Source organism: Pongo abelii, chromosome 16 (genome assembly GCF_028885655.2).
Source record: "Pongo abelii isolate AG06213 chromosome 16, NHGRI_mPonAbe1-v2.0_pri, whole genome shotgun sequence".
In the NCBI taxonomy this organism is placed as follows: domain Eukaryota; kingdom Metazoa; phylum Chordata; class Mammalia; order Primates; family Hominidae; genus Pongo; species Pongo abelii.
The window spans coordinates 46,056,145-46,077,774 of NC_072001.2; the positions used below are offsets into that span (position 1 = coordinate 46,056,145).

At 41.7% G+C, this 21,630-nt stretch overlaps 1 protein-coding gene and 2 pseudogenes across 12 annotated transcripts in view; 2 read left to right on the forward strand and 1 right to left on the reverse strand.

The window, feature by feature from the left end:
• The first annotated feature begins 742 nt into the window (after positions 1 to 742).
• On the forward strand, positions 743 to 1,919 carry LOC100431203 (signal peptidase complex subunit 2-like; annotated as a pseudogene).
• A 1,292-nt stretch (positions 1,920 to 3,211) lies between these two features.
• The window catches only part of TMEM62 (transmembrane protein 62), a 48,314-nt gene continuing 29,895 nt past the window's right edge, over positions 3,212 to 21,630 (forward strand). For 3 of the 12 annotated variants that reach the window (XM_054532686.2, XM_054532687.2, XM_054532688.2), the window contains exons 1-7: positions 3,333 to 3,734; positions 4,009 to 4,120; positions 5,253 to 5,390; positions 8,331 to 8,376; positions 16,989 to 17,130; positions 19,250 to 19,374; positions 19,524 to 19,646. In XM_054532686.2, the coding sequence (XP_054388661.1) occupies positions 3,555 to 3,734; positions 4,009 to 4,120; positions 5,253 to 5,390; positions 8,331 to 8,376; positions 16,989 to 17,130; positions 19,250 to 19,374; positions 19,524 to 19,646 (866 nt within the window). In that variant the 5' untranslated portion in view covers positions 3,333 to 3,554. Of the gene's footprint in view, positions 3,735 to 4,008; positions 4,121 to 5,252; positions 5,391 to 8,330; positions 8,377 to 16,988; positions 17,131 to 19,249; positions 19,375 to 19,523; positions 19,647 to 21,630 lie in introns of those variants that run through there. The other 9 variants (XM_024232398.3, XM_054532692.2, XM_063716598.1 and 6 more) reach the window with 6 other exon arrangements.
• On the reverse strand, positions 9,890 to 11,632 carry LOC103892498 (farnesyl pyrophosphate synthase-like; annotated as a pseudogene).

The window sequence follows — 21,630 nt, forward strand, 5'->3', positions numbered from 1 at the left end:
CTTGTGGCAAAAAGCATATTCTTTGTATATTAAACTTACTTATGTAAGTCTCTCTCCTACATAAGCTCTTAAGATAATGAACTATAGCTCTTTGCCTACTTACCTTTATGTTTCTTTATGTTTTCTGATTAGATCAATGTATTGCATTCCAAAGGTACTCCAAAATTTAATTGAAAATTTTAAATTGAAAATTCAATTTAATTGAAATTGGCGTAAATCCAATACTGACAACATACCCCAAGGAAAAAACTCGAAGTGAGTTTTTTTTAAAGAGCACTATTTGTGTAAAAATATTTACTCAGCCAGGCGCAGTGGCTCATGCCTGTAATCCCAGCACTTTGGGAGGCCGAGGCGGGTGGATCACGAGGTCAGGAGATCGAGACCATCCTGGCTAACATGGTGAAACCCCGTTTCTATTAAAAATACAAAAAATTGGCCAGGCATGGTGGCAGGCAACTGTAGTCCCAGCTACTTGGGAGGCTGAGGCAGGAGAATGGCGTGAACCCGGGAGGTGGGGCTTGCAGTGAGCAGAGATGGCACCACTGCACTCCGGTCTGGGTGGCAGAGTAAGACTCTGTCTCAAAAAAAAAAAAAAAATATATATATATATATATATATACACGTATATATATATATATACGTGTGTATATATATACGTGTATATATATATACACATATATATACACATATATGTGTGTATATATATATATACTTTCACTCAGAACAGGCAGAAGTGGATAAGATGGCAGCGGCAGCTGATCAGGGTGGGAGAAGCAGTGGTAGTGGAGGCATTAGTGGGGCTGGCAGTGGTTCCAGGTGCTGGACAGGCAGTGGCCATAGTGGCTTGTTGGATAAGTGGAAGATAGATGATAAGCCTGTAAAAATTGACAAGTGGGATGGATCAGCTGTGAAAAACTCTTTGGATGATTCTGCCACAAAGTTACTTCTGGAAAAATACAAATATGTGGAGAATTTTGGTCTCACTGATGGTCGCCTCACCATCTGTACAATCTCCTGTTTCTTTGCCATAGTGGCTTTGATTTGGGATTATATGCACCCCTTTCCATAGTCCAAACCCATTTTGGCTTTCTGCGTCATATCCTATTTTATGATGATGGGGATTCTGACCATTTATATCTCATATAAAGATAGGAGCATCTTTCTCGTGGCCCATAGGAAAGATCCTATAGGAATGGATCCTGATAATATTTGGCAATTGTCCTCCAGTCTTAAAAGGTATGATGACAAATACACCTCGAAGCTGACCTTCCTCAGTGGGAGAACAAAGCAGCAGCGGGAAGCCGAGTTCACCAAGTCCATTGCTAAGTTTTTTGACCACAGCGGGACACCGGTCATGGATGCACATGAGCCTGAAATATCCAAGCTCCATGACAGTGTCTCCATAGAAAGAAAAATAAGGGCCGGGCGCGGTAGCTCACGCCTGTAATCCCAGCACTTTGGGAGGCTGAGGCGGGCAGATCACGAGGTCAGGAGATCAAGACCATCCTGGCTAACACGGTGAAACCCCGTCTCTACTAAAAAATACAAAAAATTAGCCAGGTGTGGTGGCATGCGCCTGTAGTCCCAGCTACTGGGAAGGCTGAGGCAGGAGAATGGCGCGAACCTGGGAGGCGGAGCTTGCAGTGAGCCAAGATTGCACCACTGCACTCCAGCCTGGGTGACAGAGCGAGACTCCGTTTCTAAAAAAAAAAAAAAGAAAAAAAAAAGAAAAGAAAAATAAAATAGCCAATTCTAAAAGTAGCTCTCTTTCTGTTGGATCTTGCTGAATTACTGGTTTGTGGGGTTGGGGAGATAAAAAGAACTTAAAATGGATAAAGTAAAAAAAGTTTAAAAATTCCTGTTTTGTCCTGAAATTTTAGTCTGTTCTGGATAAACAGGATTTTCTGACACAGATATGAGAAGTTGTAGCTCTGATGTCTAGCTGTAGTCTCCTTGGTCTGCTGATTGCATTATTTTAATTTGTTTTTCTGGGAAAGCAGTTTTGCTAAAAGCTGTACAGACTTTCCTTTGTACTTAGTAGTACTTTATATAGTATAGCTTTGGGCCATGTAGCATTTTAAGACTCAATTAATAAAAAATTAATCTGTTGCTGACTGTTAATTCTTATTTGCATATGTATTTCCTTGAAGAATTCAGGATACGACTTCTTGTGTATGACAGTTTTCCTTCACACACTATTTTTGTGGGTGTGTATATACCTGATTTGGGGAGAATTTAAAAAACACATAGCTTTTTAATTTGTTTGAAACAGACCTTCTGCCTGTTAAATTTTGTGCTCTTAACCAATTAAAGAAGCCAATGACATTTTAGTTTTATATTGTGTTTTCCACTAGTATATCCCTGTTGATTTGTTTGTGCCTTTTATTAACTGCCATTTTCTAAAATTTTTTTCAATAAAAGGAAGGAAGACGTGAAAAAAATTACTCAGAACAGCAATATATAATAAACAATTAAAAAATCAACAATAAGGGAGTGGTTAGATAAATTAAGGTAGGGCTGAATCTAATTCTCCTGGGCCTGGCCCATAGGAAGTATTTAATACTTATTAAATGAATGGTATACCACCGTGTTGCAATATTATTTAATCAGGTGCATGTGAAATCAGGTTAAGGGAAAAATAACTTTCACAAAACATAGGAATTACATCTATAGAAAACCTATGCTGCCGGGCGCGGTGGCTCAGCCTGTAGTCCCAGCACTTTGGGAGGCGGAGGCGGGAGGATCGCTTGAACCCAGGAGTTCCGAGGCCAGCCCGGGCAACACAGACAGACCCCAGTCTCTACAAAAACTATATTTAAAAAATTAGCTGGGCGTGGTGGTGCGAGCCTGTAATTCCAGCTACTTGAGGCCAGGGAGGTCGAGGCTGCAGTAAGCCATGATCGCGCCACTGCATTCCTGCCTGGGGGACAGAGACCCTGTCTGAGAAATGAAGGAAAGGGGAATGGTAGGGGGAAGGGGAAGGGGAAGGGAAATAAAAGAAAACCTATGGAGGCACGTTAATAATCAGAAGGGGCCAGAGGAAGCCACCTGACACATTTGTGAGACAATTTAAAAGGCGTCCTCATACATTCTCACTTTGATACAACAACCCTGCAAAGTGCGCACGGAAGGTGTTATTAACTCCGTTTTACAGGTAAGGAGATCGACCCACTGAGGTCAGGAGTGACTGACCAAGGCGGAGCCAGGACTCTAGCCCCGGCCTCCCGGCCACTGGTCCCGGTCTCCTTCCCCGCCACCACTCGGCCACCGTCATTGGTGTTCAGAGTTTCGGTTCCCTTTTCTTTGATCGTATTACTTATGCAAAACGAGCCCAGTCACTTGCGCCGCCAGAGAGGGGCAGGTGCTGGGCGGCGGCTGACGGGCGCAGCACCCTAGGCCCAGTGTCTGGCTCCAGCCCCGCATCCGGCGCCGGCCCCGCATCCGGCTCTGACTCTGCGACAATAGAGTCCGGAAGTGCAGGCAAAGCGGCTCCCGGGAGCGCCGCGCGGTCCCGCGCAGTATCAGCTAGGGCCGCGCCCCGGCGGGCGGGCGGTATGGCTGCAGTGCTGGCTCTCAGGGTGGTCGCGGGGTTGGCGGCCGCAGCGCTGGTGGCCATGCTCTTGGAGCACTACGGCCTGGCAGGCCAGCCCTCGCCGCTGCCGCGCCCCGCGCCCCCCAGGAGGCCGCACCCCGCGCCAGGTCCCGGAGACAGCAACATCTTCTGGGGCCTGCAGGTGACGCGGCGGGAAGCCGGGCCGGGAGGCGGGAGCAGATCGGGCACAGTGCGGTGGGACCCTGGCGGGTGTTGGGCCCCACGCTCCAGGCTGGGGACCTCAGTCAGGTTGTAACTCGAGGCTCTGTCCAGTGCTGGCCCTGTCCTTACCTGGGGGGTTCGTTATGCACTGTCTCTTTGCCTTTTCCTTCTGCCGGAGAGAGCCGCTGAGCCGCCCCTCCCCATGCTGCCTTTTTCTGGCTCAGATCTCTCTGTTCAATACCTGTTTTCGGCAGATATCCGACATTCACCTGAGCAGGTTTCGAGATCCAGGCAGAGCGGTAGACTTAGAGAAATTCTGTTCTGAAACTATTGACATCATTCAACCAGCTCTCGTCCTAGCAACAGGTAGGGAGGCTTGCCGTGCTGTGGTGGTGTTCTGTGGTCCGCATGGTAGAACTCTAGCCAGGGCTGTGGCTTTTCACTTTGGGGACGTTGGGAGCAGTATAGCCACAGCCTCAGATGAGCTCTGTGAGGTGGAAGAGATTGGACAGTCTAACCCCTTTGCCTATGGATAACTGAATGAGTCAAGATCCAGGCAAAATGATTTGACGTAGCAAGGTTTTGTCAAAGCAGTAGAAGCAAGGCTCCTGGTTCTCATGTCAGTCTGTTGTCTGATATATTTGTGTCTGGTTTTTGTTCTTGTTGTTGTTACAGTTCTGGTTGTGAGAATTAGGGAAAAGCCTGTAACCACGAATCAGAAGTTCTCTTCTTTTGCTAACTTTTCTATTTTCTTTACATTATTAATCTTATATTTTCAGTTGTCTGAGGCGTCCGGTGACCCAGGGCACTTTTTCTTCATCCTTTGATAGTTTTATGACTTGAGTTTTCTAGACTCTTCAAACCCTTTATTTGCTTCCAAACTGTAGTGAGGAGAAGAAGCTAAAGGAGCATCTATCTATCTTGCTTACTGGGGAATTCATCACTCATCCACCTTATTGAAGCATCTCTGCTGACATGAAAGGGTATCAGTTCTCATTTAATGGATGAGCCCCCATAAAAAGTTTTCTGTCTAGTTCCCTATAAATTTTGGTATTTTGTTGTCCAATTGCACCTGCCACATTGCTTCTTGCTATAAAAATAATACACATATTCTGATTTTGTGGTTTGGAAAATATGGTTGCCATAGATATTAGGCACCCACTCAGAGTATTGGAATTTCTTATAAATCATTTTCATTTTATCAGAGTCTATTGATGCATTTTGTACTGTTCTTTTTAAAGATTTTTTTCACAACCCATTTCGAATATCACAGGAGATTAAACAGGCATTTGCTAACCTATAAGAAACAAAGCCCTTGCTGAAAAAATCTTGTTAGTTTAGATGGCTCGATTTGGACATTGGTGGTCTCGTGAGCAGTTATGCTTATACACGTTGAGTGCTTTAAGTATCCTTGTTCCTTCAGTGTACATATCTAAAAAAAATGGAACCCCCAGGAGTTTATTTTGCATTGTGATTCAATTCTTGTGTAAACCTACAGGAGACCTGACAGATGCCAAAACAAAGGAACAGTTGGGATCCAGGCAGCATGAGGTAGAATGGCAAACCTACCAGGGTATTCTGAAGAAGACAAGAGTCATGGAAAAAACCAAGTGGCTGGATATCAAAGGAAATCATGGTAAGAGCCAAGAGCCAGATACAATAAAGACAAGAGATTTTTTCCCCCTTCAGGAACCTAGATTTTCCAACTTAGATTGTAAAATTATAAAGTGGGACATTGTAACATAGATTTACATATACTAAAGGTCACAACTCTGAAATACAACTATATAATGTGGTTTTAAAACTTCAAATGTCATTGTTAGCCTTTGAGATGACAATTGGTATGGTCCTTTTTTTGTGACATATGCTGCTTCTTTTTTTTATTATTATTATACTTTAAGTTCTGAGATACATGTGCAGAATGTGCAGGTTTGTTACATAGGTATACATGTGCCATGGTGGTTTGCTGCACCCATCAACCTGTCATCTACATTAGGTATTTCTCCTAATGCTATCCCTCCCCCCGCCCCCTATCCCCCAGTCCTTTCTTCTGTACATGGAAAAAATATGAGTTTTAGCAAAATTCATGCAGACAGATGTTTTAATAAATATACATTTTGCTAAGTGAAAGAAGCCAAACCCATAAGTCTGCATACTGTATGATTTCATTTATATGACATTCAGGAAAAGGCAAAACAATAGACGGAGAACAGATTGTAGTTACCAGAGGATAGGGATTGGGAGAGAGATTAACTGCAAACAAGCATCATGGAGAATTTTTGGTGGTGATGGAACTAGTCTATATTTTGATTGTGGTGGTGGACTTCAGGTTCACTACATATTTGTCAAAATCCATAGAACTGTAAGTCACAAAGAATGAATTTTACTGTGTGCAAATTTTAAAAATTTTGCTTTTATTTTTTCTTTTTAAAATTTACTATTATTATTATTATTATTATTATTTTGTGAGACAGAGTCTCACTCTGTCACCCAGGCTGGAGTGTAGTAGTGCAATCTCAGCTCACTGCAACCTTCGTCTCCCGAGTTCAAGCGATTCCCCTGCCTCAACCTCCTGAGTAGCTGGGATTACAGACAGGTACCACCCTGCCCAGTTAATTGTTTTTTTTTTTTTTTGGTATTTTTAGAAGAGGTGGGGTTTCACCACATTGGCCAGGCTGGTCTGGAACTCCTGACCTCAAATGATCTGCCCCCCCCTCAGCCTCCTAAAGTGGTGAGATTACAGGCGTGAGCCACCACGCCCGGCTTATTATTTTTTTGACAGGGTCTTGCTCTGTCACTCAGCCTGGAGTGCAGTGGTGTGAGTATAGCTCACTGCAGCCTTGACCTGAGCTTAAATGATCCTCCCACCTCAGCCCCCCAAGTAGCTGGGACTACAAGCATGCATCACCATACCTGGCTAATTTTTGAAGTTTTTTTTTGTGGAGATGGGGTCTTGCTATGTTGCTTAGGCTGATCTCAGACTCCTGGGCTCAAGTGTTCCTCCTACCTCATTCTCCCAAAGTGCTGGGATTACAGGTGTGAGTCACTGCACCTAGCCTAAAAATTTTAAATTGCAAACAAATCTCCATAGGCATGAACAGGGAAATGGATAATCCTTTCCCTTTTTTAGATTATCGTTGTGTTGGTAAGGAAATGAACTCTTCTCCAAAAGAGTCCTGATGGTAGTGTATTTGTTTGATTCATAAAGGCTGACTTTTTTATTAGCTAAGTACTTCATTTGTCTACTTTATCTGATCAGTGGATCAGGCATGAATCCACTTCTTGCTGGCTTTTAGAATCACATGATTAAGACAAGAGCAACTACAGTTCAGTCTTATAATTTCAAAGTTATTTATTCTGAGTGGTATAGAATTCAAAGTACCTGTTTTTCTCTAGTATACTAAGTGCCTTAAATAAGTTTCTAGATAATCTGAATTTTGTTAAGATATCAAAATTTTAAAGTATCAATCTAATTGATTGGCATTCTACCATTAAAAGTGTTATAGAAAGATGACAGAGGCTGCTACGGTCACGCCATGGCTAGCTAAGTCTGTGCCAGCAGAGGCAGAGAGCTTGGGGTGGGCCAGTTGCCCCTGTTGGAGCCTCAGTTAAATCTGAACATCCCACTGTCCCAACCCTCTCACAGATGTGCACCGGGCTGTACTTTGGCTTAAGACTGCAGGTGGACATCTCCACTGCCCAGGAATCATCGAGTGTGTAGACAGGACAGCCTCCATGGAAGGCTGGTCATACCAGAGTCCCACCTTGGCATAGGCCTTGCCATTGAGGCAGCTCTACTGTCTGTGCTGGTCTGAGGGTGGGCTGCCTGTCATGGGGGCAGCTGTTTCCCAGGGGGTGTTCATTGCCGTCATCTGCAACGCCTCATAGGCTTCTTGCTGCTTCTGCTCCGAGTCATTCTCTGCTGGGCCTACACTCTTGCTCTGCCAATATTGACTGTCTCTACAGATTTAGTCCCAACTCCAGCCCTGGCCTCTATCCTGAAAAGGTTCCACTGCCCAAGAAACCTAGCCATGAAGGCAGCTACCTGCTGCAGCCCTGAAGGCTCCTGGCTTAGCCTGGAGCTTAGGACCTAAGTCCATCCCACCCACATCCTGGAATCAAGATTCCAGGGTTTTAGCCAGCCTAGGGACTAGAACTTGGAGCCTAACCTGCTTGGATTGGATTTAGCAACCCAGAGTCTGGCCATACTGGTTCTAGGAGAAGCTCAGTGGCCCTAGAGAGATGGGCCATGGTGGGAGTTCATGAGTTGGTGGTAGGGCCAGGGCCATCTGGACTCTGTTCTGAGTCAGGGGCTGAGTCTACCCTTTCCTTAGGCTAAGCACTTCTAGGTGGGGGAAGCAAACTGAAACCCATGGCAATAATGGGAGGTTGTCCAGGATGGGTCCCTCTCCTAGTCCTCCCACTATTTGCTGAATAGTAAATGGAATGGCTCTACCCTGGGTGTGTGTGTGGGAGAATTGTTATAGAAAGAATTATTTTCCCTTAGTCATTAAAGAAAATGTTTGTATTCTTTTTTTAATGTGGATGAATGTTTGCTTTTTTTTTTTTTAATTAGATGCATTCAATATTCCAAGTCTGGACAGCGTCAAGAATTATTACAGGTACTGTAATAAACAGAAGACAGACCACTATGTAGAGTCAGTGTTATAAGGAGGGTGTGGTCAATTCAATGAATGAGAGAAAACTTTAAAAAACATTTTAAGAGGCAGGGGTCTCGCTATTTTGCCCAGGCTAGCTCTGAACGCCTGAGCTCAAACGATCCTCCTGCCTCAGACTCCTGTGTAGCTGGGGCTGCAGGCACATGCTACTGTGCCTAGCTGAAAACATTTTTTAACAGATAAAATTTTTCTATAAAGAATCTCTGGTAATTTAAAAAATGAGCCTTTTGTCTTTTTGTGACAGATGCATTTCTTTTTGTTTAGAGTTTTTCTTTCCTTTGATTCTTTCTGTTTCATATACAGGCATACCTCGTTTTATTATGCTTCGCCTTATTGACTTTGCAGATGTTGCGTTTTTTACAAATTGAGAGTTTGTGGCAAGCCTGCTTTGAGCAAGTCTATGGGAGCCATTTTTCCAACAGCATGTGCTCACTTCCTGTCTCTTGTGTCTCATTTTGGTAATTCTCACAATATTTCAAACTTTTTCATTATATCTTTTATGGTGATCTGTGATCAGTGACCTTTGATGTTACTATTGTAATTGTTTTGGGGTGCTACAAACCTTGCCCATATAAGTCCAGGAACTTAATCAATAAGTGCTGTATGTGTTCTGGGTTCTGAGTGCTCCACCAACCAGCTGTTCTCCCATCTCTCTCCCTCTCCTCCAGCCTCCCTATTTCCTGAGACAAAACAATATTAAAATTAGGCCAGTTAATAACCCTACAATGGCCTCTAAGTGTTCAAGTGAAAGGAAGGGCCCAACATCTCTCACTTGAAATCAAAAGGTAGAAATGATGAAGCTTGGTGAGGAAGGCTGTTGAAAGGCTTTCAGATAGGCTGAAAGCTAGGCCTCTTGAGCTGCAGCAGTGAGCCAAGTTGTGAAGGCAAAGGAAAAGTTCTTGAAGGAAATTAAAAGTGCTCCTCCAGTGAACAGATGAATGATTAGAAAGTGAAACAGTCCTACTGCTGATGTGGAGAACGTTTTCGTGTTCTGGATAGACAATCAAACCATCTACAACATTCACTTAAGCCAAAGCCTAATCCAGCGCAAGATCCTAACCCCCTTCAATTCTATGAAGACTGAGAGAGGTAAGGAAGCAGCAGAAGAAAAGTTGGAAGCTGGCAGAGTTTGGTTCATGAGGTTTAAGGAAAGAAGTCGACTCCATAACATAAATATGCAGTATGACGCAGCAAGTGCTGATTGATGGAGAAGCTGCAGCAAGTGACCCAGAAGATCTAGCTAAGATAATTGATGAAGATGGCTGCACTAAACAACAGATTTTCCATGTAAATGAAACAGGCTTCTTTTGGAAGAAGATGCCATCTAGGACTTTTATAGCTAGAGAAAAGTCAATCCCTGGCTTCAAAGGACAGGCTGACTATTGCTAGAGGTCCATGCAGCTGATTTTTTTTTTTTTTTTTTTGAGAAAGTTACACAATAATTTATTTAGGGCCTCCTTTCCCCACCCTTGCAGTCTCTAGGTCACTTTTTCTGTTTGTAGATTTTGCGCGCCAGCCCCAGAAAGATGACTGGGGGCAGGGGAGCTGCGTACTGTTCAATGAGACCCATAACGTGGCTGTAACTGTCTTCCTATTATTGCAAGAACACAGCCGGCAGATCCAGCTCCTCATATATTGCCTTCACCGGGGCCACCTTCTCGGCCTCCTTCTGCCCAAAATTCTCCTTCAGAATCTGGTACTGTTCTGGAGTGGCCCGTTGCAGACACTGAACCACCAGCCAGCTGCATTTGTTTTCCTGGATGTCAGTGTCAACTTTGCCGGTCACATTGGGGTCCCCAAAGAGGTGAAGGTAATCATCCTGATCTGAAAGAACTCTCCCTCTCCCATCTCCAGCAGGATCTTCTTGGCATTGGTATGCTCCTTCTCTCTATCAATACCTGCCATGTACATGGCTGCAGCTACAGGAAGGTAGAAGGAGTAACAACTGCCTTGTACTTGACACTAGATTTGTACCTCTTTTCAGTGAATCTGCCAAGATCTGCATTGCCCTGGGGGGCTGTGATGAGGTCCAGGGTCTGCCCAGTCTCAGTCTGATAGAAACTCTGCAGGAAGAGCTGGATCAGGTTCAGGTAATAGGGCTGCTCCTGGCAATAGAGCTTCAGCAGGCGGTACGTACATGCTTCCCTTCCAGAAGCATAGCAACATTGATGGCATCCAAACCCATGTCCAGCTTCTGATATCAGCAGATCTGTCCCCGGTGGGTGAGGGATGAATCCGTCATGTCATCTGCCACCAGGAAGAAAGCTTGCAGCAGTTCCACGCACCAGCCCATAGTCAGGGACCGCTGGAGACTCTCAGCATCCTGTTTCCTTGGCTCCACCAGCTCCCAGAATGCTACTAGCACCGTCAAAGCCCGGTGATACTTGCCTCCAATGGCATTGTACTACAGGACCTCCTTGAGCTGGGTGATAGCATCTCCTGTCTCTGGGTGCCCCATCTCATCCTCAGTCAGCACCCTAACAATCTGGGAGAAGCACTGAACGAAATCCTGCTTTTCTTGGACAGAAATGTCTGATTTCTGGTCTCCATTCATTCTGAGGGAGGATCAAAGGGCTCTGTTCCTGGATGTGGGTTCCTGCTCCATAGCTGATGACTTTAAGTGGAGCCAATGCCCATTTACCATTCTGAAAATCCTTGGGTGCTTAAGTGTTATGCTAAATCTACTCTGCCTGTGTTCTATATATGGAACAACAAAGCCTGGATAATAATAGCACATCTGTTTACAGCATGGTTTACTGAATATTTTAAGTCCACTGTTGAGAACTACTGCTCAGAAAAAAACATTCCCTTCAAAATATCAATGGTCATTGACAATGCACCTGGTCACCCAAGAGCTCTGAGGAAGATGTACAAGGAGATGAATGTTATTTTCATGCCTGCTAGCACAGTATTCATTCTGTAGCCAATGGATCAAGGAGTAATTTCAATGTTCAGCTCTTACTATTTAAGAAACACATTTCATAAGACCATAGCTGCCTTAGATTATGATTCCTCTGATGGATGTGGGCAGTCAATTGAAAAATTTATGGAAAGGATTCACCATTCTAGATGCCATTAAGAACAGTTGCAATTAATGGGAGGAGGTTAAAATAACAACATGAACAGGAGGGAAGAAGTTGATTCCAACCCTCATGGGTGACTTTGAGGGGTTCAAGACTTCAGTGGAGGAACTAACTGTAAATGTGGAAATAGCAAGAGAACTAGAATTAGAAGTGGAGCCTGAAGAGGTGACTAAATTGCTGCAATCTTATGATAAAACTTGAACAGAAGACAAGTTGCTTCTTATGGATGAGCAGAAAAAGTGGTTTCTTGAGAAGGAATCTACTCCTTCTAAATATGGTGTGAACATTTTTGAAATGACAACAAAGGATTTAGAATTATACATAAACTTAGTTGATAAAGCAATGACAGTGTTGGAGAGGATTGGATTTCTTTGGGTAAAATGCTATCAAGCAGCATTGCATGCTACAGAGAAATTCTTTTTTTTTTTTTTTTTGAGATGGAGGCTTGCTCTGTCACCCCGGCTGGGGTGCAGTGGTGCGATCTTGGCTCACTGCAACCTCCGCCTCCCGGGTTCAGGCGATTCTCCTGCCTCAGCCTCCTAAGTAGCTGGGACTACAGGCGCCTGCCACCATGCCCTGCTAATTTTTGTATTTTAGTAGAGACGGGGTTTCACCATATTGGCCAGGCTGGTCTTGAATTCCTGACCTCGTGATCTGCCCACCTCGGCCTCCCAAAGTGCTGGGATTACAGGAGTGAGCCACCACGCCCGGCCAAGAAATTCTTGTGAAAGGAAAAGTCAATTGATGTAGCAAACTTCATGGTTGCCTTATTTTAAGAAATTACCACAGCCACCCCAACCACCACCCTGATCAGTCAGCAGCCACCAACATCAAAACAAAACCCTCCACCAGTAAAAAGATTTTGACTCACTGAAGGCTCAGATGATCATTAGCATTTTTAGCAGTAAGGTTTTTTTTTTTTTTTTGAGACAGGGTCTCTCTGTCACCCAGGCTGGAGTGCAATGGCGCAATCTCAGCTCACTGCAATCTCCACCTCCCAGGCTCAAAGTGATCCTCCCACCTCAGCCTCTCAGGTAGCTGGGACCACGAGCGTGAGCCACCATGTCTTGCTAATGACTGTGTTTTTTATAGAGACAGGGTTTCGATGTGTTGCCCAGGCTAGTCTTGAACTCCTGGGCTCAAGTGATCCACTCACCTCGGCCTCCTAAAGTGCTAGGGTAACAGGCGTGAGCCACCGTGCCCAGTCAGTAGAAGTATTTATAAATTAAGGTATGTGCATTGTTTTTCTAGACATGATATAATTGTACACTTAATAGACTATAGTATGGTGTAAACATAACTTTTTTTTTTTCTTTTGAGACAGGATCTTGCTCTGTCACCCAGGCTGGAGTGCAGTGGCACCATCTTGGCTCACTGCAACCTCCACCTCCCTGGTTCAAGCGAGTCTCCTGGCTCAGCCTCCTGAGTAGCTGGGACCACAGGCATGTGCCACCATGCCTGGATAATTTTTGTATTTTTAGTAGAGACAAGAGTTTTGCCATGTTGGCCAGGCTGGTCTCAAACTCTTGACCTCAAGTGATCTGCCTGCCTCGGCCTCTAAAAGTGCTGAGATTACAGGCATAAGCCACTGCGCCCAGCCATGAACATAACTTTCATATGCACTGGGAAACCAACAAATTCATGTGACTCGCTTTTTTGCAATATTTGCTTTATTGTGGTGTCAGGAACCACAATATCTCTGAAATATGCATGCAGTTTAATGCTTTGTTTTGGCTAATGGTACTTTTAATATTCCACAGGGGCTTAAAAAATTGTTTAAGTCATTGATACATAGGAAAAGTCGTTTATATCAGAGCTTGTCAGCCACACCACTGAGGTCACTGGGTTTTCAGAATCCTGAGATACTGATTCTCCTGGCCTCTATGGTGGCTGGAGAGCCCAGTTAGTCACCTGGCTGCTTTATCTTTTCACCCTGTGTCATACAAATATTAAAATAATCTTTATTTGTCATGAATGTGAAAAGGCAAGGGATCTCTGAATTAGAAACCAATTCTCTAGTTTCATTATGTTTAGATGCCTCTTTTGGTTGCAGTGCACTTTTCAGCCTCGGGGTATTCAGTAGCTTTGTTCTGCATTGTCAATCAATCATGTAGCAAATATTTATTGAGAGTCCATCCCTAGTTGGATAGTGTGAGAGATACATGAGCTAATGTTAAAAATTTGGCTTTTGCCTTCAAGGAACTGATAGTGTAGTTAAGGGACATCAGAATTATTTAGGAAACAATCAGAAAAGAACATGAAGAAATGGCCGATGAAATGCTAGATTATTTGGTACACATGATAATCACTATGAGAAATCAGAAAAGCATGGGAGTGGACATAGAGAAGACTTTATAAAAGAAGCAAAAAGTGTGTCCAATCTTAAAAAATGAGTAGCATTTGAAGAAGTAAGACATGCCAAGGAGGATATTTTAGGCAAAAAGATAGGTATGAAGAGATCTTTAAAAGCTACGGACTGGGAAACCAAAAACTGAACTTTGCAGGGGCAGTAAGAAAAGTGGTATCACCAGAATTAACATTCATACTGAGGACTAGTATGACACTGGATAGGTAGCTTAGGGCTAATTTATGGAGGTCTTAAGTAACAAGCATAGAAGTTGAGATGTGATGGGTAATAGTTCATAATTCAGCATAGGTTCTTATGGAGGCAAGTAACATAATTAAAATAGTGTTTTATAAATGGCAATCCCACAATAAAAAAGGAAAAAGATGGGATAAAAAGGAAAAAAGAGAGATATTGGAGTTATGTGGACTAAATAGGAGGGTCCTGCAATAGTCCAGTCATGATATGAAAAGTCATACCCATCTGAACTAAGTTCTTGGATATGGAGATGGTGACATCAATTTGAGGATGATAGGTCAAAAAGCACTGGTTAACTGAGTTTGTATGATTAGAGTCACCATACATTGGAAGAGGAGGTTGTTCTCTTTTGTTAATGTGAGAAAGGAAGAGGACAGAGATGAAAATCTTTCACTTCCTGTTAACTGTTTGTATCTTTGATGGTGACTGTGGGGAGTTAGGAGACATGTTCAAAAGTAATTAACAGGACTTGGGTCTGAGTGGTTATTGGGAAAGTAAAGTGAATAGTCACTTTAAAGTTTGTTACCTTTGTATTTTTGTTTTTAGCCACCTAAACGTTATCTGAATTTAATAAATGGCATTTTACTAAAAATATAAATATTACAGAAATACCAATCTGAAGAAAAAAATTAAAGTTAAATCTTGATCTTAAATATGTCCCAGAGAGGAGGTAGAGCTTGCAGTGAGCCAAGATCGCGCCACTGCACTCCAGCCTGGGCGACAGAGCGAGACTCTGTCTCAAAAAAAAAAAAACGTCCCAGAGAGGCTGGGTGCAGTGGTTCATGCCTGTAATCTTAGCACTTTGGGAGGCTGAGGCAGGTGCATCACAGCCTGGGCCACATGGTGAAACCCCATCTCTACAAAAATACAAAAATTAGCTGGGCATGGTGGCATGTACCTTTAGTCCCAGCTACTCGGGAGGCTGAGGTGGGAGGATCGCTTGAGCCCAGAAGGCTGAGATTGCAGTGAGCAGAGATCATGCCACTGCTCTCTAGCCTGGGTAACAGAGCCAGATCCTGTCTCAAAAAAATAAAATAAGCCCCAGAGAATGCCAAAACCCCATATTATGTTAGCATCATATATTTAACTTGTGTTTTCAAATAGTTGGATTTATTTTTAGACAGTTGGATTTTAATGTATCAAAAATGCAGGAAAGGAAACAACAGATGTAAGATTATAAGATTCTGAGGAGGCCGGGCGCGGTGGCTCACGCCTGTAATCCCAGCACGTTGGGAGGCCGAGGTGGGCGGATCACGACGTCAGGAGATGGAGACCATCCTGGCTAACACGGTGAAACCCCGTCTCTACTAAAAATACAAAAAATTAGCCGGGCGTGGTGGCGGGCGCCTGTAGTCCCAGCTACTCAGGAGGCTGAGGGAGGAGAATGGCGTGAACCCGGGAGGCGGAGCTTGCAGTGAGCCAAGATCGCGCCACTGCACTCCAGCCTGGGTGACAGAGCGAGACTCCGTCTCAAAAAAAAAAAAAAAAAAAAAAAAAAGATTCTGAGGAATAACTGAACATAAAATAAGCAAGAAAAAATATAAGTAAAAATTTTAATTTAGAATAAAACCCTGAAATAGAAATTTTTTTTTTGAGACGGAGTCTCACTCTGTCATCTAGGCTGGAGTGCAGTGGCACGATCTCCACTCACTGCAAGCTCCGCCTCCCGGGTTCATGCCATTCTCCTGCCTCAGCCTCCGGAGTAGCTGGGACTACAGGCACCCGCCACCACGCCCGACTAATTTTTTGTATTTTTTGTAGAGATGGGGTTTCACCATGTTAGCCAGGATGGTCTCGATCTCCTGACCTCGTGATCCACCTGCCTCGGCCTCCCAAAGTGCTGGGATTACAGGCGCGAGCCACCGCGCCCGGCCCTGAAATGGAAATTTAAAAAATACCAAGAAGAAGGCAATAGAACTAATTGACATTGTATAAATTGGGTTTGACTAATTTCTGAGTATTAGTTGTAATGTCTATATAATATATTTACTCGGGTTACATTATATTTGATGGCTGTTGTGGCCCACTAGCATATTAAATTTCCGGAGTTTATTTGTATTTTTAAATATATGCTGTTAGGTAAAAATCATGTAAGACACTTAGATAAAAGATAATACCAACTTTTCTTATAATGTTCTGACATCTGAATAATATAGGTATGCCCTCCAATAAAATCTATACTTTCCTTCTTATTTATTCAACACATATGTAATGAGTGCCTGCTCTGTACTGTGTTACTCATCCTTTCTTCCTGGTCTTCACTCTGCAGTTTTATGGACACCTGAACACTGTTGACACTTAAGGTGGTAAACTTTCATTAGTGGATATAGACCCTGTGTATGTTATCAATATATCTTTAGGAACTGAAAAAGATTTAACAACCCAGACCTAGACTAATATTTTTTCTCCTTGCTTGAAGACTTCATCTTTGCAAGGCTTTCTTGTGAATTAAGCCTCTGTAGTCCTGTTTCAAGAAGTAGACAGCTTTTGTATCTCACTACACCAAGAATTCTAGGTACTTAGTAGGCCCTCACTAAATCTGCAAATGATTGATAAATACTGTTCCACTGGATTTTGATTTGTTTCTTTTTGAACATTTAATGGACTCCCTAAAAGAGCCGTCTTACTTCTGAACTTGGTGAACTTGTGTTTGGTTATTGAATTAGTTTGCATGAGTCTTTGGGGACAATGGCAGAAAAACTTTGAAATTTCATCAGTTTATCCATTGTGGATTTAGTTTAGTATATTTCTCTGTCAGATCAGCAAATCTCGTTTTCAAAGGAAGGTAAAATCTAGCGTGTTAGGGAAGGAATTTTAAAGCATTGTCTTTTTATGATTACACTAACACCCTCCTGTCTTCTATTTTTTAGGAAATATTCTGCTGTACGTAGAGATGGCTCTTTCCATTATGTCCACAGTACTCCCTTTGGCAACTATTCGTTCATCTGTGTAGATGCCACTGTAAATCCAGGGCCTAAGAGACCCTATAATTTCTTTGGAATTTTAGATAAGGTGCAGTAAAAATCTTACTTCCCTTTGTAGCTTACTTATTTTTTCATGGATACATGTGGATCACTTAAAGTCATCAAAAGTAAACTAGTTGTTATCTAGGAATGCTTGAGAGAAATTTAACTTGGTTACAGGTATGGCTAGAAGTTACTGGCTATTTCAGCACTATTTTTGCTATCCTTTTTCTTGTCCCAAAATCTGAGAACGAAGTACCTCACACTTTATGGAGTAAACATTTATTAAATAGGCACTGAGTACAGGATGCACTTTGCAAGGTACAGGACATACAGCTTTGTGTGGTTTATTCCTAAGTTCCCACAATTGCCAATTCTAACTAGTGTTTATTTTTTGAGACGGAGTTTTGCTCTGTCGCCCAGGCTGGAGTGCAGTGGTGTGATTTCAGTTCACTGCAACCTCCACATCCCAGGCTCAAGCAACTCTTGTGCCTCAGCCTCCCAAGTAGCTAAGATTATAGGCACGTGCCACCACGCCCAGCTAATTTTTGCATTTTTAGTAGGGGGGGTGGTTTCGCCATGTTGGCCAGGGTGGTCTCGAACTCCTGATCTCAAGTGATCCACCTGCCTCAGCCTCCCAAAGTGCTGGGATTACAGGCATGAGCCACTGTGCCCAGCTGGTATATATTTTTTTTTAACAAGAGAAGGATGACTATTGAAATCAATAAGTTTATTTTCAAGTATTTTGACAAGGCTAGGTGATTGCTGGATTTAAACTGTGTGGAAAGTCTCATTTGAGAACCTCTTATTATTTCTTGGTACAGTAAATGCCAACTCATTATTTAATAAGTATATGCCCCTAAGTAAGACATATGTGCTCATATGAAAGAATACAAAAGTGATAAGATCAAGTTCTTAGACTCAGAGTATTTAATCTAGTGGTGAGGTATAAGACCAGTATAGAAATAAATATAATAAAGAGCAGAATTTGCTAAATTAGAACTAAGAGGTTCAGGGTTATACAAGAGTTCGAAAGAATGTGAAATCAAGTGAACAGAATATTGTCAAATGCATTGTGTTACTTTAGGCATTTTATTTAATTAGGTTCTATTTTGTTTCTTATCTATCAAGTGTCTTTAGTCAGGGTTGATGAACTTATATTAAATCCCATTCCTTAGTATAGTGTTTTTAAAGGTAGAATTCAAGGATCATGTACATGAAAACCAACTGGAGTGTTACAAAATGCAGATTCCCTTGCCTTGCCCCAGACTTATCAAATTAAAAACCCTGAGGGTAGATCCCAGAAATGTATTGCTGTAAGCACCTTACATATAATATTAATGCATATTTACATATGTACCAGTTATTTTTTGAAATCAACTTTTGAGGCATGATTTGAGTACTATAAAATACCCTCATTTTAAATGTTTGAAGAGTTTTGACAAATGTATATATTGGTATAACTGTCACCACAGTTAAGACATAAAACATTTCCATCATCCTAAAGTCTTGTCATCCTTGTACAGTCTGTCTTCTCTTCCTAGGGAATCACTGATTGGTTTTCTATCAGTATAGATTCATTTTGTTTGTTCTAAAATTTTGTATAAATGAAATCATACAGTATGTACTCTTGGGTCTGGCTTCTTTTGCTCAGTATAATGTTTCTGAGATCCATCCACATGATTATGTGTATCAGTAGTTCTTTCCTTTCTATTGCTGATTACTATTCCATCGTGTGGATGTATTACAACTTGTTGATGGTTTCTAGTTTTTGGCTATTATCAGAGCTGTTATAAACATTTAGGTAGAAGTCTTTCCATGATATTATTTTAGGAGTTTAGTTTCCATATCCTCTTTATTAATCGTAAAGTGTTATACAAAGCTGTAAAGATTAGTGATGACTTCATTTCGCAGTTTCCTTATCTATTAAAAGAGGATAATACCTACCCTACCTATTGCAGAGTTATTTTTAGTATCAAATGAAATATAATGTGTGTGAAAACAATTTGAAACTTACAGAGGTCCATAGAGGTCATTAACTAGTAAGGTTTAAGGCCTAGACACATATAATAATTATTATAAATCTTCAGAGGAGTTTTCTAATCTGTTGACATTAGATTTTAGCCTGAGCCCTAATTTAAGATTCTTCCATTTTTCTCCCATTTCAGAAAAAGATGGAGGAGCTCTTATTACTGGCCAAGGAAAGCAGTCAGAGCAACCATACAATTTGGTTTGGACACTTTACAACATCCACTATTCTTTCTCCATCACCAGGAATCCGGTCAATAATGAGGTGAGACAATCTTCCAAAATCAGAATTAATTTGTCTTTAGTTTTTTTATTTTGCTGTTACCTATTCTGCTTTTCTGGCAAGACATTTTTATTAGTTTGGCCTCACGAGTTATCTTTGTTCATTTATTTCATTTATTTTTCATTGGTTAGTTCGGCTATAGCTTATTTGTGTGGACATCTCCATACACTTGGTGGACTGATGCCTGTTTTGCACACTCGTCACTTCCAGGGCACTTTGGAACTTGAGGTGGGAGACTGGAAGGATAACAGGAGGTAAGGGAACCTCCCCACAGAATAAAACTTATACACATAAATTTTGCCAAAGCAATGATAGTTTTCTTACTGATATCATGGGTGATCACAGTTAAAGAAAAACTTGTGATATTTCTGTTTTTTTAAAGTAATATATGTCTCTGCAATCTTTGTCATTTTGCGGAAACCCTGTCATAGCAGTGACGTTTACTATCACTATGTTACATTGGATTTTCAAGATATGTCCATTAGGAATTGGACTCAAACTCTAGTGTGCACAAGAATTATGGAGGAGCTTATGAAAAATAAAAATTTTCAGGCGCTACCTCTAGAGATTTTGATTGTGTTGGTCTGGATTAGGGTCCAACAAATTACATTTTTTTTTTTTTTTTGAGACAGAGTCATGTTCAGCTGCCCAGAGTAGCTGAGAATACAGGCACCCGCCATCATGCTCAGCTAATTTTTGTATTTTAGTAGAGACGGGGTTTCACCATGTTTGCCAGGCTAGTCTTGAACTCCTGAGCTCAGGTGATCCACCCGCCTCGGCCTCCCAAAGTACTAGGATTACTTTTAGCAGAGACAGGGTTTTAAAATGAAAACAACTTTAATTTCTTTGAAATTATAGAAATAAATGTTTAATGCTAGGCACGGTGGCTTACGCCTATAATCCCAGCACTTTGGGAAGCCAAGGTTGGGGGATCACCTGCGGTCAGGAGTTCGAGACCAGCCTGGCCAACATGGTGAAACCCTGTCTCTGCTAAACCCTTTTTCTGCCTTTTTTAAAAGCCCTCTGGGTGGTGTATGCACGACAATTTGAGAAATACTAGGACTAGAAGTGTCATTTTTTTCTGCCTGAATTTTGTATCTACCATACTGGTTATTGCTACAAGATGGTAGTGATTTAAGTTCTTCAAATAGATGATAGTTGGCTTTTTTAAGGTTACAGTCTCTCTAAGAGAAAATATGTTTAGCAAAAGCAAGTAGTGTAGTTAAATATATGTTTTTTTCTTTTTTAAAAGAAGTATTTAAGTGAAATAGTTTATCAAGTTTTGAGGAGTATCATCTTATTGTTTAACTATTACAGTTATTTAATTTACACAAACCCTATGCTCTCAGATAATAGGTACTCAACAAAGATTTGTTGAACTGAATATGTTATCTTTTTATTTTTAACTACTTCCATTAATTAAAAAGGAACTTTACATCTTGGAAGGTACTTCCTCATTTTGGTTGACTTTTTAGAAACTGTATGAGTTATGCTTGAAACGTGTAATTATTTGGCAACTATAATTACTTTGAGCTAAGAGTTGTCTGTTCATGGCTGTGAGGCTGTGGGCTGGGCTATGATTGCTTTTTGTGAGATAGTCTTACTAAGCCTTGACCAGCTTCTTTATTTCTTCTAAGTGCTCCAGTTACAAGTTGTGATGTTAATTATGAAGCCATTTCCTTTCTCTCTCCACCAGCTTTCCTGTGTTCCAACCCTGGGGTTTTATTTGGAGTATACTCCAGATAAAAGGACCTAAACTTTACCTGCCCTTATAAACACTTAAATTGTGTTAGTTACAATAGAATAATTTTAAAAAACAGTATATTGGAAATATTAGGCTAGGCCTTGTTGTAGATGCAGATAAATCCAGAAATATCAGTGGCTTAACACAAAGGTTTTTCATTTGTATAAATTCAATATGAGTCAGAACAACTCTTATCCATGGGATGAGTCAGTAATTCAGACTTTCTCCATCTTAAAATTCCTATTTCGACATGTCAATTCCAGGGCAGGGAAGAGAGCAAGGAGAACTCATACACACTTTTAAGTACTTTGGACCACAGGCATGATATGTGTCACTTCTGTTCACAGCCCATTGGCCAAAACTACTCACATGGTCCCAACCTGATACCAGGAGACTGGGAAATTCAGGGGAATGTGTAAAGAATTTCTTGAACACTATTGTTTCTGCCATAGTGAATCATTTCTTTTTTTAGTTCTAAAAGTTAGAAAATATAA